At 45.8% G+C, this 16,976-nt stretch overlaps 1 protein-coding gene across 1 annotated transcript in view; it reads left to right on the forward strand.

The window, feature by feature from the left end:
* Positions 1-16,976, forward strand: part of ADAM23 (ADAM metallopeptidase domain 23) — a 600,522-nt gene that overhangs the window by 276,833 nt on the left and 306,713 nt on the right. The window contains 1 exon segment of the mRNA XM_029606344.1: positions 13,645-13,729. Coding sequence (XP_029462204.1) covers positions 13,645-13,729 — 85 coding nt within the window.

Genomic DNA, 16,976 nt, shown 5'->3' on the forward strand with positions numbered 1-16,976 from the left:
TGTATTGGGACCCTTACTTTTCAATATATTTATAAATGATCTGGAAAGAAATACGACGAGTGAGATAATCACATTTGCAGATAACACAAAATTGTTCAGAGTAGTTAAATCACAAGCAGATTGTGATAAATTGCAGGAAGACCTTGTGAGACTGGAAAATTGGGCATCCAAATGGCAGATGAAATTTAATGTGGATAGGTGATGCATATAGGGAAAAATAACCCATGCTATAATTACACAATGTTGGGTTCCATATTAGGTGCTACAACCCAAGAAAGAGATCTATGTGTCATAGTGGATAACACATTGAAATCATCGGTTCAGTGTGCTGTGGCAGTCAAAAAAGCAAACAGAATGTTGGGAATTATTAGAAAGGTAATGGTGAATAAAACGGAAAATGTCATAATGCTTCTGTATCGCTCCATGGTGAGACCGCACCTTGAATACTGTGTACAATTCTGGTCGCCGCATCTCAAAAAAGATATAATTGCGATGGAGAAGGTACAGAGAAGGGCTACCAAAATAAGGGGAATGGAACAACTCCCCTATGAGGAAAGACTAAAGAGGTTAGGACTTTTCAGCTTGGAGAAGAGACGGCTGAGGGGGGATATGATAGAGATGTTTAAAATCATGAGAGGTCTAGAATGGGTAGATGTGAATCGGTTATTTATTCTTTCGGATAGTAGAAAGACTAGGGGGCATTCCATGAAGTTAGCATGGGGCACATTTAAAACTAATCGGAGAAAGTTCTTTTTTACTCAACGCACAATTAAACTCTGGAATTTGTTGCCAGAGGATGTGGTTAGTGCAGTTAGTATAGCTGTGTTTAAAAAAGGATTGGATAAGTTCTTGGAGAAGTCCATTACCTGCTATTAAGTTCACTTAGAGAATAGCCACTGCTATTACTAGCAACGGTAACATGGAATAGACTTAGTTTTTGGGTACTTGCCAGGTTCTTATGGCCTGGATTGGCCACTGTTGGAAACAGGATGCTGGGCTTGATGGACCCTTGGTCTGACCCAGTATGGCATTTTCTTATGTTATGTAGGGCTGGGGAGCGGGTTAGGTAGGGGAAGGGGTGGGGGTGGGGGGGAGGGGCGGGAGGGAACAGGGAAAGCCACTGGGGCACCCCTAGGGCTCGGCGCACGCAAGGTGCACCCCCTTGCACGCGCCGACCCTGGATTTTAAAACATGCGCGCGTCTACGCTCGCATGTTATAAAATCGGGTGTAGATTTGTGCGTGCCGTGTTGCGTGCCCAAATCTACACCCACGCATAGGTTTAAAAATCTGACCCGGTATCCTGTTTACAGCAGTGGCCAATCCAGGCTTCAAGTACCTGGCAAATACCCAATCACTAAGTAGATCCCATGCTACTTATGCCAGTAATAGCAGTGGCTATTCTCTAAGACAAATTGATTAGTAGCAGTTAATGACTTCTCCTCCATGAACTTATCCAAACCTTTTTTAAACCCAGCTACACTAACTGCACTAACCATATCCTCTGGGAACAAATTCCAGAGCTTAATTATGCGTTGAGTGAAAGAATTTTCTCTGACTAGTTTTAAATGCGCTACTTGATAACTTCATGGAGTGCCTCCTAGTCTTTCTATTATCTGAAAGAACATAAGAACATAAGAAATTGCCATGCTGGGTCAGACCAAGGGTCCATCAAGCCCAGTATCCTGTTTCCAACAGTGGCCAATCCAGGCCATAAGAACCTGGCAATTACTCAAACACTAAGAAGATCCCATACTACTGATGCAATTAATAGCAGTGGCTATTCCCTAAGTAAACTTGATTAATAGGCGTTAATGGATTTCTCCTCCAAGAACTTATCCAAACCTTTTTTGAACCCAGCTACACTAACTGCACTAACCACTATTTTCTCCTATTTGTCTTAAATGTACCTCCTATTAACTTCATTGAATGTCCCCTAGCCTTTGTACTTTTTGAAAGAGTAAACAACTGATTCCCATTTACCTGTTCCACTCCACTCATTATTTATAGACCTCTATCATATCTCCCCTTAGTTGTCTTTTCTCCAAGCTAAATGACATGGTGCATGAGCTCTTGGCTGTGGCATGGTTGACATAGCCTCATGGGAGAACCTGCTAGGCCCATGCCAACAGCGATTCACATTTACCTGTTCTAGACTACTCATGATTTTAAAGACCTATATCATATCCCCACTTATCCACTAGGACGCTTAGATCTCTTTCTTGGGTGGTAGCTCCTAATATGGAACCTAACATTGTGTAACTATAGCATGGGTTATTTTGCACTATATGCATCACCTTGCACTTATCCACATTAAATTTCATCTGCCATTTGGATGCCCAATTTTCCAGTCTCACAAGGTCTTCCTGCAATTTATCACAATCTGCTTGTGATTTAACTACTCTGAATAATTTTGTATCACCTGCAAATGTGATTACCTCACTTGTTGTATTTCTTTCCAGATCATTTATAAATATATTGAAAAGCACGAGTCCCAGTACAGATCCCTGAGGCACTCCACTGCCCACTCCCCTCCACTGAGAAAATTCTCCATTTAATCATACTCTCTGTTTCCTGTCTATTAGCCAGTTTGTAATCCATGAAAGGACATCACCACTTATCCCATGACTTTTTACTTTTCCTAGGAGCCTCTCATGAGGAAATTTTTCAAATGCCTTCTGAAAATCCAAATACACTACATGTACCAGTTCACCTTTATCTACATGTTTATTAACTCCTTCAAAAAAATGAAGCCGATTTGTGAGGCAAGACTTGCCTTGGGTAAAGCCATGCTGACTTTGTTCCATTAAACCATGTCTTTCTATATGTTTTGTGATTTTGATGTTTAGAACACTTGCCACTATTTTTCCTGGCACTGAAGTCAGGCTAACAGGTCTGTAGTTTCCCGGATTGCCCCTAGAGCTCTTTTTAAATATTGGGGTTGGGTTACATTAGCCTCCCTCCAGTCTTCAGGTACAATGGATGATTTTAATGATAGGTTACACATTTTTACTAATTAATCTAAAATTTCATTTTTTAGTTGCTTCAGAACCCTGGGGTGTATACCATCCGGTCCAGGTGATTTATTTATTTATTTATTTAAAAACATTTATATACCGCTATTTGGATATAACCATCAGAACGGATTACAATTTTACAAATATCAAAACTAAAAACAAACAATGTCTCCAATGACTGTATTTCCACTCTTACTATCTTAAAATTTTAAAATAAAAGATTACAGGAAAAGTGAAACATACATGCATTCATTTAATCATTCATGTCATTACTTAGTGAATACTGTTTGCTTGTCCTTGCTCCAATTAGTGATTGCTATTATTTTTCATCATTTTCTGTGCCAAAGGCTTGCCGATATAACCATGTCTTAAGTTTTTTTGTTTAATTGTGCTGTATTCAGCTCTAGTCTTAGATCAATTGACAAATTGACTATTCTTCAGTTTGTCAGTCAGGCCTACCACATCTTCTAGGTTCACCGTGATTTGGTTCAGTCCATCTGAATCATTGCCTATGAAAACCTTCTCCAGAACGGGAATCTCCCCAACATCCTCTTCATTAAAACACTGAAGCAAAGAAATCGTTTAATCTTTCTACGATTGCCTTATCTTCTTTAAGCACCCTTTAATCCCTCGATCATCTAACGGTCTAACTGACTCCCTCGCAGGCTTTCTGCTTTGGATATATTTTAAAAAGTTTTTATTGTGAGTTTTTGCTTCTACGGCCAACTTTTCAAATTCTTTCTTAGCCTGTCTTATCAATGTCTTACATTTAACTTGCCAACGCTTATGCTTTATCCTATTTTCTTCTGTTGGATCCTTTTTCCAATTTTTGAATGAAGATCTTTTGGCTAAAATTGCCTCTTTCACCTCACCTTTTAACCACGCCGGTTAATGTGTGGAAGGAAGGCTAGCATCAGCCCTCCCGGGTTTTCACAAAATGCCTAGCCATGGTGTCGGCGTAGCTCCACAGCCTAGGAGTGCATGTTTTGTATATCTGGACGATTGGCTGGTCAAGAGCACATCTCAGGCAGGGTCCACCAGGTACATGCGCTTGACCAACCGGGTGTTGGAGTCAGTAGGGTTCATTCTCAACTACCCAAATTCCCTTCTTAGTCTGTCACTTCAATTGAACTTCATAGGAGCCCTACTAGACATGGCTCAGGCCAAGGCCTTCCTGCTTTGCCAGAGGGCTGTCACCCTGATGACCATCTCGGTAGAGATCCAAAAGAGCCAGCAAGTGTGAGCTTGGCACATGATGAGGTTGTTGGGCCATATGGCCGCAACTGTCCATGTCACTCCTTTGGCATGGTTACATGTGTGCAGAGCCCAATGGGCCCTGAGGTGACATTGGCGCCAGGCCACTCAGATCTTCCAGGATTGCATCTGAGTCACCCCGTCTAGCTGGGATTCATTGTCCTGGTTGCGGGTACTTTCAAATCTGGAACGGGGGATCTTGTTCCAAAGTCCCCCTATCAAAATTGGCCTAACCATGAATACATCCACCTTGGGGTGGGGAGCTCATGTAGATGGGCTCAGCACTCAGGGTGTCTGGTCTGCCCAGGAACACTGGTCAAATCAACTTCCTGAAGCTTTGGCCAATCAGGTACACTCTATGGGCTTTCAGAAATCGGCTGTCCAACAAAGTTGTCCTGATCCACACCAACAACCAAGTAGCCATGTGGTATGTCGTCAAGCAGGGAGGCATGAGATCGTACTTCCCATGTCAGAAAGCTGTCCAGATCTGGTTTTGGGCCCTAGAGCCATGGGATGGTGTCAGGGCCATATACCTGGCCGGGACGGAGAACATGGTAGTGGACAGGCTGAGTCAAGCCTTCAGACCCCACGAGTGGTCCGTGGACCAGGGGGTAATGAGTCGGATATTCCACCTCTGGGGGAGCCTGGGCATAGATGTGTTCATGTCCCCCTGGAACAGGAAAGTGCCTCGGTTATACCCCTTGTACAGGCCAGTTGAAAAACTAGCCTTGGGCGCCCTTGTCTGTCATTGGGTCATGGGTCTTCTGTATGCTTATCCTCCGATTCCCTTAGTGGTGAAGACTTTCTTGAAGCTTTGCTAGGACAGGGGGTCTATAATTCTCATAGCCCCTCATTGGCCGAGACAGGTCTGATTTCCACTCCTATGGAAGTTATCTATGTGGAGACTGCTCAATCTGGGTACTGCCCCAAATCTCATCACACAAGATCAAAACAGGCTGCAGCATCCCAACCTGCAGGCCCTGTTGCTCACAACCTGGATGTTGAGAGGTTAATCCTGCAGCAGTTTGATTTTTCAGAGGATGTGTTTCTAGTCCTGATGGCTTCTAGAAAGCCTTGAAAGTCCTATGGACTGAAATGGAGGAGGTTTTCCGTATGGTGTGAGCAGAAGGCCCCAGATCCATTCTGCCCCACACAAAAACTACTTGACAACCTCCTACACCTATCGAAGGCTGGCTTAAATACCAACTCCATTAAAGTTTATCTCGGTGCAATTGGCAGATACCACCAAGGTGTATATGGTACGCCCATCTCTGTACAACCTATAGTTGTACGCTTCATGCAGGGCCTGCTTCAATTGAAGCCTTCCCTAAGGCCTCCTGCTGTGTCTTGGGACCTCAGCATGGTGTTAGCTCAGCTGATGAAAGCTCCTTTTGAGCCAGTGTGCACCTGTGACCTGAATTACCTTACCTGGAAGGTCATATTTTTGATGGCAATCACTTCAGTGTGCAGGGTCAGCGAGCTCCAAGCCTTATTGACTTATCCATCTTATTCTAAGTTTTATCATGATAGGATGTGTACTCAATACCACTCTGTTTCTGACTAAGGTGGTTACAGATTTCCATCTTAACAAGTCAACCATCCTACCAATATTCTTTCCCAGGGCACATTTGCACCAAGGCTAACAAGCACTGCACAGTTTGGAGTGCAAGCAAGCTTTAGCTTTCTATCTTGAGCAGACATAAGCCCATAGACAATCCACCTAACTTTTTATTTCTTTTGACAAGAATAGGGTGGGCATTGCTGTTGGCAAACACACTATTGAATTGGCTAGCAGATTGCATCTCCTTCTGTTATGCCCAGGCGGAACTGTATCTTGGAGGTCATGTCAAGGCTCATTCTGTCAGAGCCATAACAGCGTCAGTGGCCCACTTGCGAGTTGTTCCAATGGAGGAGATCTGCAAGGCTGTGACGTGGAGTTTTCTCCACACATTCATTTCTCATTACTGTCTGGATAGGGATGGCCGACATGACAATAGGTTCGGCCAGTCTGTCCTTTGGAACCTGTTTGAGGTGTAGAACCCAACTCTCCCACCTAGGGCCCATTGTTAAAGTTCAGGCTGTCTTTCCTTCTGTTCTAAGAGCAGCAGTGTGGTTGTGCCTGTTGGTACCTGTTAGGTGTCTGTTGATCCTCTTTTGTGTTGGGAAGCAGCCGTAGCTATGGATTCACCCACTTGTGAAGGCTACCTTCCTGCTTGTCCTTGGAAAAAGCAGAGTTGCTTACCTGTAACAGGTGTTCTCCGAGGACAGCAGGATATTAGGCCTCACGAAACCCACCCATCACCTCACGAATTTGGGTTTCTCCTATTTTTATTTTAATTCTATGTTACAAGACTGGAGAGGAACTCTGCGTGGACATATGGTATAGGGCATGCTGGACATTCCAAGTGTGCCTAGTCAAAGTTCTAGAAACTTTGACATAAATTTTCTGCATCTGATGATGTAACCCAAGCGAGGACTAACATCCTGCTGTCCTTGGACAACACCTGTTACAGGTAAGCAGCTCTGCTTTTTTCCACTTTGCAAGATCTTTCTCTGTTCATTCCATTTTTACTGGCATCAGTATCATATTTTCCTTAATTTCTGCCATATCCTCACACACAGAGGATAAATACTGCAGTGGCCTACTCTGGTCCTTCCTGCAGGATGTAGTTCACTCAGTCACTTCCATCTCTGCATATGAACTGTCTATCCAGGTTTGCCTCCAGAGCAGATGTTGTCTTCCTCCTAATATTGTAGAAGGAAAAAGGGTTCTCAGCCAGTCAGTGGGTAATGCATACAATTGGTATTCTACCTGATACCTCAGGGTAAGGGCCCTCTACCAAGGATAATGCAATAATGTTGTTGTTAGAACTCGTGGGTTAGTGGACCCTTGGCCTGAGGTGAGGGATGGTACCACCCACGGGGAGGAGCCCCACTGGGCCTAGGACACAGCCCAGAGAGTACAGATAGAGGGATGTGTATACAATTGCCAGAATAAGTCCCCCCTAGTGGTGAGGAGCTGGGCAGACGAGGCACGGGGATGCAAGCTGAGTAAGGAGGAGAGCAGAGAGCATTCCCTGGGGCGGAGCCACAGAGAGCATCAGCACGGGAGGTATGACGTAGGCTTACCCGAGGAGCGGGGAAGCCTAGGGGTTTCTGGCGATGCCCGAGGAGCGGGGGAGTGCGGTACAGTTTCTGAGATGCTGCAGGGCGCTACCCTGAGGAGCAGGGAGCAAGGTGAAGTCACAGGGAAACTCAAGGCGCTACCCTAAGGAGCGGGGAAGCACGGCACAGTCCCAAGATACACTACATGCTACCCCGAGTTGCAGAGAGCGCAGCACAGTCACAAATGAAAGGTAATGGCCTGCGGAGCGGGGTACATCTCCGTAGATCTTCACGAAGCAGAGTAGTGAGGCAATGGCCTGCAGGACGATGTACACCTCCGGTGATGTCCACAAAGTAGAGTAGTAAGGCAATGGCCCGCAGAGCGGGGTACAGCTCCGTAGGTTTCCTCGAAGCAGCGTAGCAAGGCAGTGGCCCATGGGGCAGGGTACAATAATGTAGAGTCTTCCCAAGGCGGAGAGGTTCTGGGAGTGACCCCGAGGCACAGGGAAGCTGGTAGGCAAGAGTCCAGGGCACAGGGCCCTCTGAGGAGCGGATAGCCGGAGACAGGAGGAGGTTCCCCGTGGAGCGGATACCCGAGAGTGTCTCACGCCAGGAAGAACAGCAACCAGGAACCAACGTCCATAGAGAGATCAGCAGGATTCAGGAAGGAAGAATCTTGTTGCTAAGTCGATTAGGGCCAGACTCCGATGGAGCTTAAGAGTCCATGGCTAGTGATGTCATCAAGGGGCGATGCCCTAGCGTCCATAAGAGGGGCCATGTAGCGCGCGCGTGCACCTAGGGAGGCCCGGAGGAAACATGGTGGTCGGCGGCATCCTCGCTGCCCTGGGGAGTTCTGGAATGGAGCAATGAGCGATGGAAGCGGCTGGCCACAGCCGTGAGTTTCCCCAAAGGAGAGAGAGAGAGGCAGAACACACCGTAAGTAATAGCAGTCGCAGCTAACTGCGTCTGACGGTCATAATAGTACCCCCCTCTTAGGGCCCCCCCCGGGGTTTGGGTTTTCTCGGATGTGAGGCATGGAACTGCCTAATTAAATCCTTGGCCTGTTTTCTTCGGGCTCAAAGCCCTCCCACGAGAGGAGATATCCCACTTTTTTCCACGCTTTATGACGGTCCATGACATCTTGCACTTGATAGGTAACATCCGCCTCTGATGACAGAGGTTGGGGCTCAGGTGGGTTTTTTGAGAAGTTGGAAAGTACCAGAGGTTTTAATAGTGAGATATGGAAAGCATTGTGGATTTTGAGAGATAAAGGCAGACGAAGACTGTAGGTAACTGGGCCCAGCTGGCAAAGCACAGGAAAAGGCCCAATGTATCTGGGGACGAACCAGACCAAAGGCAGTTTAAGACGGATAAACTGAGTACTGAGCCCACACTTTGTCTCCTGGATTAAATTGCGGAGCTTCCCAATGATGAGCATCATAGAACTTTTTGGATCTTTGGGCGGCTTGCTGAAGGAGTTGTTTAGTGTTGTTCCAGAGTCGATGCAACTCCTGAGCGGTGGCCTATGCCGCTGGGGATGGCACTGAAAGCGAGAGTGGCAGAGGAGGCAGCGGCTGGCGTCCATAAACCACCTGGAAGGATGAAGACCTGGTAGACGTGGACTGATGAGAATTCAGCGCAAACTCCACCCATGGCAGAAGGTCGGACCAGTCATTCTGCCGGGAATTTACATAAGCTCAAAGGAACTGTTTTATGTCCTGTTTGTTGTTTCTGTCTGCCCAATGGCTTGGGGATGGTAAGCCAAAGTGAGATCCAGGGCGATGTCAAACTTTATGCAGAGGGATCTCCAAATCCTGGCGGTGAATTGTACTCCCTGATCGGAAAGAATGTGTCTGGGAAGACAGTGGAGGCAGAAGACATGGCAGATGAACAAATTAGCTAGCTCCGGGGCTGAAGGACGGACCACAAAGTGAGTCATTTTCTAAAAACTGTCCACAGTGACCCATGTTTGTTATTGCCACTTGAAGGAGGAAGGTCTATGATAAAGTCCTTGGCTATATGCGGTCCACAGCTCGCTGGGCACAGGAAGAGGTTGTAGGAGTCCCCAAGGACGACCCACCAGGGGCTTATGACGGCCACATGTAGGGCAAGACTCTCAATGTAGGCGTGTGTCTTTCTTCATGGTGGGCCACCAATAGAACTGTTGGAGAGTGGAAAGGGTTCTAGACTGTCTCGGGTGGCCTGCTGTTAGGGAGTCATGAGCCCTGCAGAGCATCTTCCGTCGAAGTTGTCAGGTGCCACAGTGAATGTGGCAGAAAGGAGGACTTTAGCTGGGTCAATAATGTGCCGTGGAACATGGGGAACATCCTCAGTGACAAAGGACCGAGAGAGTGCATCGGCACGGCAGTTTTTATTGAATGGACGGTATCATAACAGGAAATTAAATTGAGTTAAAAAAAGGGCCCAATGGGCCTGTCGATGGTTTAGGCGTTGAGCACAGTGCAAATACTCGAGGTTCTTGTGGTCAGTAAATACAGTAATTTGATGCTGCGCCCCCTCGAGCCAGGGATGCCACTCTTCGAAGGCCAGTTTAATTGCCAACAGCTCCTTATCCCGGATTGCATAATTACGTTCTGCTGGAGAAAAGCGTTTAGAGAAGAACAAGCAAGGGTGTAAGGTATGAGTGGCTGAGTACTGCTCCTACGCTGACATCAGAGGCATCGACCGACATTGAAGGGCCATCGTGGGTCTGGATAGCGTAGGCATGGATCCTGGAGGAAGGTGGCCTTGAGGTCCTGGAAGGCAGTCATGGCCACTGGTGACCACTGAGATGGTTAGCCCCCTTGCGAGTCATGGCCATGAGTGGAACGGTTAGCATAGAATAGTGATGAATAAATGATCTGTAGTAATTGGTGAAGCCCAGAAATCTCCGCAGGGCCTTGAGGCCTGTGGGTTGAGGCCAGTCGCAGATACTCTTGGAGTTTTGAGGATCCATCCGAAAGCCTTGGTTAGAGACCACATAGCCCAGGAAGGGAACAAACTCTTTTTCAAAATAGCGCTTCTCCAGCTTGGCATACAACTGGTTATCCTGCAGTCGCTGAAGGACACTGCAGACATCTCAGTGATGGCTCTGAAGGTCTTACGAAATGACCAAGATGTCATCCAGGTATACTACGACGCATGGGTAGAGTATGTCCTCTGAAGATCTCATTCATCACATTCTGAAAAACTGCTGGGAGCGTTAGAGGCCGAACGGCATCACAAGATTATTCGAAGTGGCCGTCACGCGTGTTAAACGCGGTTTTCCATTCATCACTCTGGCGAATTCGGACTAATTTGTAGGCCCCTCCTAATTTGGTGAAGATTTTAGCACCCTGAAGTCTGTCAAAGAGTTCAGAAATTAAGGATAGAGGGTAGCGATCCTTCAGAGTGATTTCGTTCAAGCCACGGTAGTCAATCCATGGCTGGAGTGAGCCATCTTTCTTCCCCACAAAAACAAAGCCCTCTCCAGCGGGAGACTTGGAGGGCCGGATGAAGCCCTTGGCTAATTTTCACAAATATATTCCAACATGGCTTGTGTCGCAGTCAAGGACAGTGGGTATATCACACCCTGAGGAGGACTCTCTGTTGGGTAGCAAATTTATTGCACAGTCAAAGGAGCGATGTGGGGGTAGGGTGTCTGCCGCCTTCTTGGAGAAGACATCCGCGTATGAGGAGTACTGCGGGAGAAGACTCGGAAGAGAAGCAGAAGTTGTTAGGCAAGGTACAGGTGATACGGTCTCCAAGCAATTGTCGTGGCAGGAGCTACCCATTGAGATAGCTGTAGTGTGACCCAGTCAAACTGCGGAATATGTAGCTTAAGCCACGGTAGTCCCAGCACCACGGGGTGAATAGCTTTATCCAGAACTAAAAATGATATGGTCTCCACATGTAGAGAGCCGGTACGGAATTGGATAGGAGCCATGGAGTGAGTAACCTCGCCTGGTAAAGGTTCGCCATGAATGGAAGAGAGTAATAAGGGCACTGGGGAACGGATGGTCGGAATTCGAAGATGTTCCACAAGTTGCCTCAGAATAAAATTCTCACCGGCCCCAGAGTCCACTAAAGCCAAAGTGTGGAACTCTTGTGCGTCCAGTTTGATGGAAACTGGCAAGGTTAATGGAGGAGAGGGTGAGGTCAGGCCTAGGAGTAATCCTCCAGCTGAACCTAGGCCTGGGAATTTTCTGGACAGACAGGGCATGAGGAACTAGCATGTCAGAGTTGGCCATAATACAAGCAGAGGCCTGATTGTTGGCGGCGACATCTTTCTTTCAGAGATAGCCTTCTTCGACTCATCTGCATTGGCTCCTCCACTTCTTTATTCGGCGTGATGTTGGACTTGGGAGACTGAGAACGTCGAACTTGGGGTGAGCTCGGTGCCATCTTCCTGGACGCTCTTGCCTCTTGAGAACATTCATGAAGGTGGCGGTCATTGTGACCAGCAAGGTCTGTCAAGGAATCCAGGGATTCAGGTAGTTCCTGGGCCGCCAACTCATCCTTGATCCGTGGGCTAAGACCTTCAAGGAAGATAGTACGAAGGCAGTCCGAATTCCAGTGAAGTGAAGATGAGAGGGTCCTGAACTCAATGACGTAATCGGTCAAAGACCTAGCTCCTTGTTGGAGGTGAAGGAGAGAAGACCCGGATATGGTTTTTCTACCAGGATCATCAAAGACTGAGTGAAATAAGGCGAGGAAGCCAGGCAAATCTCAAAGAACTGGGTCAGTTCAGTCCAAGAGTGGTGACATCCAGGCCAAGGCTTTCCTGTCCAGGAGTGACAGGATATACGTCGTCTTGGCAATCACATGGGGGATGCAAGCTGAGTAAGGAGGAGTGCAGAGAGAGAGCGTTCCCTGAGGCGGGACCCACGGAAGGCATCAGCCCGGGAGGTATGACATAGGCTTACTCGAAGAGCGGGGAAGCCCAGGGGTCTCTGGCGATGCCCGAGGAGTGGGGGAGTGCAGTACAGTTTCTGAGATGCCACAGGGCGCTACCCCGAGGAGCGGGGAGCGAGGTGAAGTCACAGGGAAACTCATGGCACTACCCCGAGGAGCGAGGAAACGTGGCACAGTCCCAAGATACGCTACGCGCTGCCCGGTGAACGGGAGCACGGCACAGTCACAAATGAAAGGCAATAGCCCGCGGAGCGGGGTACACCTCCATAAATTTCCACGAAGCAGAGTAGTGAGGCAATGGCCTGCAGGAAGGGGTACACCTCCGATAATCTCCACGAAGTAGAGTAGGAAGGCAATGGCCCCGCAGAGTGGGGTACACCTCCGTAGGTCTCCACCAAGCACCATAGGAAGGCAGTGGCCCACGGAGAGCTTCCGGGAGCGATCGAAAGGAGCGGGGAAGCTGGTAGGCAGTCCAAGGCGCAGGGCCCTCCGAGGAGTGGATAGCCAGAGACAGGAGGAGGTCCCCCGAGGAGTGGGTTCCTGAGAGTTTCTCAAGCCAGGAAGAACAGGAACCAGGAACTGACGTCAGTAGAGAGATCAGCAGGATTCAGCAAGGATGGAACTCGTTGCCAAGTCAATTAGGGCCAGGCCCCGATGAAGCTTAAGAGTCCAGGGCTAGTGATGTCATCAAGGGGCGACGCCCCTGAGGTCTCCGCCCTAGCGTCCATAAGAGGGGCCATGTAGCGCGCGCATGCGCCTAGGGAGGCCTGGAAGAGACATGGCGGTTGGCGGCGTCCTCGCCGCCCCGGGGAATCCTGGAACAGAGCAATGAGCAACGGATCAGCTGGCCACAGCCATGAGTTTCCCCAAGGGAGAGAGAGAGGCAGATCACACCGTGAGTAATAGTGGTCGCAGCCGCCTGCGACAGACGGTCATAACAGCTGTTACAAAATGGAAAAAAGTGAAAGTTACACATTTCATAGGTATCTTGCAATTTTTTTAAGGAACTAACTGGTCTCACATCTTGTTTTAGCTTGAAACCATTAGCACATTTATTTAGCAAGTGGCTACTGTGTTCCAGCCATGCATTCTTTTTATTTTATTTTTCAATGGCTGTATATCTTTAAGTGGAAGGTGAAAAATATGAGACATTAGTATGCAATTCATTAATAATTGTAACCTGCTTTTTTTTGGGTTGGGGGGGGGGGGGTAGAAGAGGTTAGTTGGAAGAGTGTCTTGGATGTTCTCTGTAACTGAAAAAAGTGAAAATTAAATTAATTGAAATACATGTATTATGTGATTTATCCAACAGAATTTGAGTTTCAAGTTTATCTCTTACTGTATTAATTTCCTTCCTCATTCTCCTCTGTGTTTAAGGAATGTGACCTTCCACTACAAGAGGAGCAGTATGAGTTACTTTGGTGGGGTTTGTTCCCTGACCAGAGGAGTTGGTGTGAATGAGGTAATTGTTTTTTGTTTGTTTTTCCCTTGTTAATTTCTAAATTTATGATTTCCCTTTTCAATATATGTTAATCCTCAAACTATTTTTAATTGAATAGTATTGCCTGATCAGACAAATCTGGATTCATTAAAGTCAATATTTTGTGACAGATTTCAATACTGTCTTCCTCTTGCCTGAAAGTCAACTTATATAACCTAAGCTGTTAATGTATATGAGTTTTAAGTTATATTAATTATATAGATGTCCATATTCAGCAGCATGGGGAGCAGGTACGTTATCTGAGTGTAAAGTTACTTGGATAATGTTATTCATATATTCAGCAGACTGGAGCTGGTTATGCGTTTCGCTAAAGATATCCAGATAGTCATTTGAATAACTTTAGGAGTACTCTCCGGCATGACCAGACTTAGCCAGATAATGCTGAACACTGGCGCTATCTGTCTAAATTATTTGGATAAGTTAGCCCTGCCCTGGAATACCTCCGATTTATCCAGCTACATTTTATCTGGTTAGAAATGTACATGTATAAATAAGTGGTGGTTGATGCTGCAATTAATTAAAATTCCATTGCAGTTCAAAACTTAACCTGACAAACTGCTTTGAATAATCACCTCATAGTAATTTTCCAATGACTGTTTTCTTTAGCCCATACTACATATGTCTGTTTTTTCAATAATGCCACATTCTTTTTTTTTTTTTTTAATTATTTGTAATTTCAATATAGTAAATACAACCACAGAGATTGCTTTACCAAACAGATAAACTGGTGGTACAGTAAGAAGATATACAAGACAGTGAGACTTTTCATTTAAGAGATCTACTGTATAAAACATAAAGAATTGTACCAGTAGTAGACCACGAAAATGTGATGTTTTCAGTATCTCAATTAATTCTTTTTAAAGAAAAATATTGAAAAAAAAAAGGTATCACTAGCAAGTATATTCCAAAAGATAATGAGGATATGTCTTAGTGCACAGAGTCTCAAACTGGAGCTAATCACATCCCAGAACCATAGGGTATGGAAGCTCGAGAAGTAGTCCTACTTCTTTATAGATTTGCTAAGTCGAAGTCATGTAAAACTTGACTAGTTGTGCACTGTTACTGGTCACCATATTTGTAGGCAGCAGTTACTGCAATTTTTTATTTCTTTGTTCCCCATCTCCTTTCCCTTGGTCAGCAGAGTTTTGGATTCTGGGGCATATAGACAGTCAACAATACCAGCTTAAAATTTCTCAGAAGTTATTGCTGATTAAAGGATGCATTGTTACTTTGAAACTTCATTTATTTAAATGGCTGGCGTGTTCAGGCCCTGATATCTCAGGTTGGAGGGTGGCAATGTTAGAATTATTCTTATTGGAGAGGAAGTCCTTGGAAATAGGATCTCCCAAGAATTATATGTTCTTCTTGCAAATTTGGGACCCATTTATGAAAGTTTTACCAATTATTTATTTTATTTATTTATTGTTTTTGTTATACCGAGTTTCATGATAGGCATCACATCAACCCGGTTTACAAATAACAAGGAGTGTAAAGCATAACGTAACGTAAAAAACAATATTTTCAATAAGAACCTTGAACTTTAAATACAGTGAATCAGAAAAAGGGAGAGGGAAAGTTACAAAAAACAAGGAAAATAAACTTGGGATGGAAGGGGAGAAATTGAACAGCACAATATTTACATTTCAGCCTATTGATACATTAGAATAGCAAGTGAAAAAATAAGACTATGAAACGGTACATAGGTAATCAAATGAATAAATATGACACAGTTGTGAATGGTAATAGTATGATAAATATTCAGCAGGAATTAGTGAGAGAGGGTTTGAGAGATTCATTTAAAACATAAATTTGGGAGTAATGGAAGAGTTCCCGAAGGGGCAGTAGTGGAAGTCTAGAGACTGGGGACTATAACGTGAATAAGAGAGATTTTCGCAAGATAAGATCACCTGCAGCTGTCACGCACTTCAACTATGAGAATTTATAAACATTTTGTGAATATTATCACTAACACATATAGATAGTTGTGAACATATTGTGTGTTTATTATTAATTACCTCAGGCTATTGGAAACTCTGGGAGTGCACCACTGTAGACTGAAGACTTTTGGCTATTCCTTGCTTAAGGACCGATGCAATACAGTGCGCACTGTTTAACCCGCTGTCGGACGCAGGTTAAATAGGCGCTAATCCACCCCCTAATGCAATAGGGGAATTAGCGCCTATTTAAAGCGCGTCCGATGCGGAGTGAATGAGTTAGCGCTCATCACATACAAATGCATGTGAATGAGGCTATTACTCATTCACTCCGCATTAATAGCTGAGCGCACGTAGAAGAAGTACAGAAAAGCAGAAAAACTGTTTTTCGGTACTTCTTCAATAAAAAAAAACCCCAAAAAAAAAAAACCTCTGCAGAGGCAGCCGCCGTGGGGTCACGTTTGCAAGGAGGCGCTAAGGTTGCGCAAGCAACCCTAGTGCCTCCTTGCTAGCGCAACCCCCTAATTTGCATATTGCATGGCACCCCCCCCTTGCGGGTGTCAAGCGTGCGCTAAGAAAGCGGGTGCTGAAAAGTCAGCGCCCGTTTTCCACAAAATTTATTGCATCGACCCCTTACAGTCTTAAGGACACTGTAACCTGTAGGTGACTTTACTACTCCGGCTACTTTCTGCCTTAAGAAAGTTTCTTTTACTTGTAGCACATAGACACTCTCTAGTTTTTCAATGTCTTTGTTTCACTAAGGGCATAATTAACTAACAGATTCATTCATCAAAACACGATAGGACGTTATGACGCAATATGGTGTACGCAAACAAATTTCATATTCAAGTGGGAGGAGTTGGGGCGGGCTAAATGTAAAGTAGGGGGTGGTAACGCGGCTAATAACTACACCTTTTTTCTGGGTGGTATGGTCGGGTCGCGGGCCGTATCTCAGTCCACGGTATTATCGCGGCGTGTATCGCTAGCAATAAAAACTGCGGTCAATACACACACACCAAGCATTCCTGGACCAATAAAAATGGGTCTTTTTAGCAGGTCAAGCTTCCTAACAGCTTTTGGTTAATGGCAAGCGTTCTTGTACATGCATTCTTCATGCTTCGCCAGCCTCGCCGCATGCAACGACACGTGGAAGATGAACAACCAGAACACAACCCAAGGCTACTTCCAAGACATCCCAGGGAAGTACCAGAAGCACAGGCCGAGGGTCTGCTGCCGGGGGCTCTGGGCCCTTCCCAGCAATCGGCACGCAGCCG

Source organism: Rhinatrema bivittatum, chromosome 6 (genome assembly GCF_901001135.1).
Source record: "Rhinatrema bivittatum chromosome 6, aRhiBiv1.1, whole genome shotgun sequence".
Lineage (NCBI taxonomy): Eukaryota > Metazoa > Chordata > Amphibia > Gymnophiona > Rhinatrematidae > Rhinatrema > Rhinatrema bivittatum.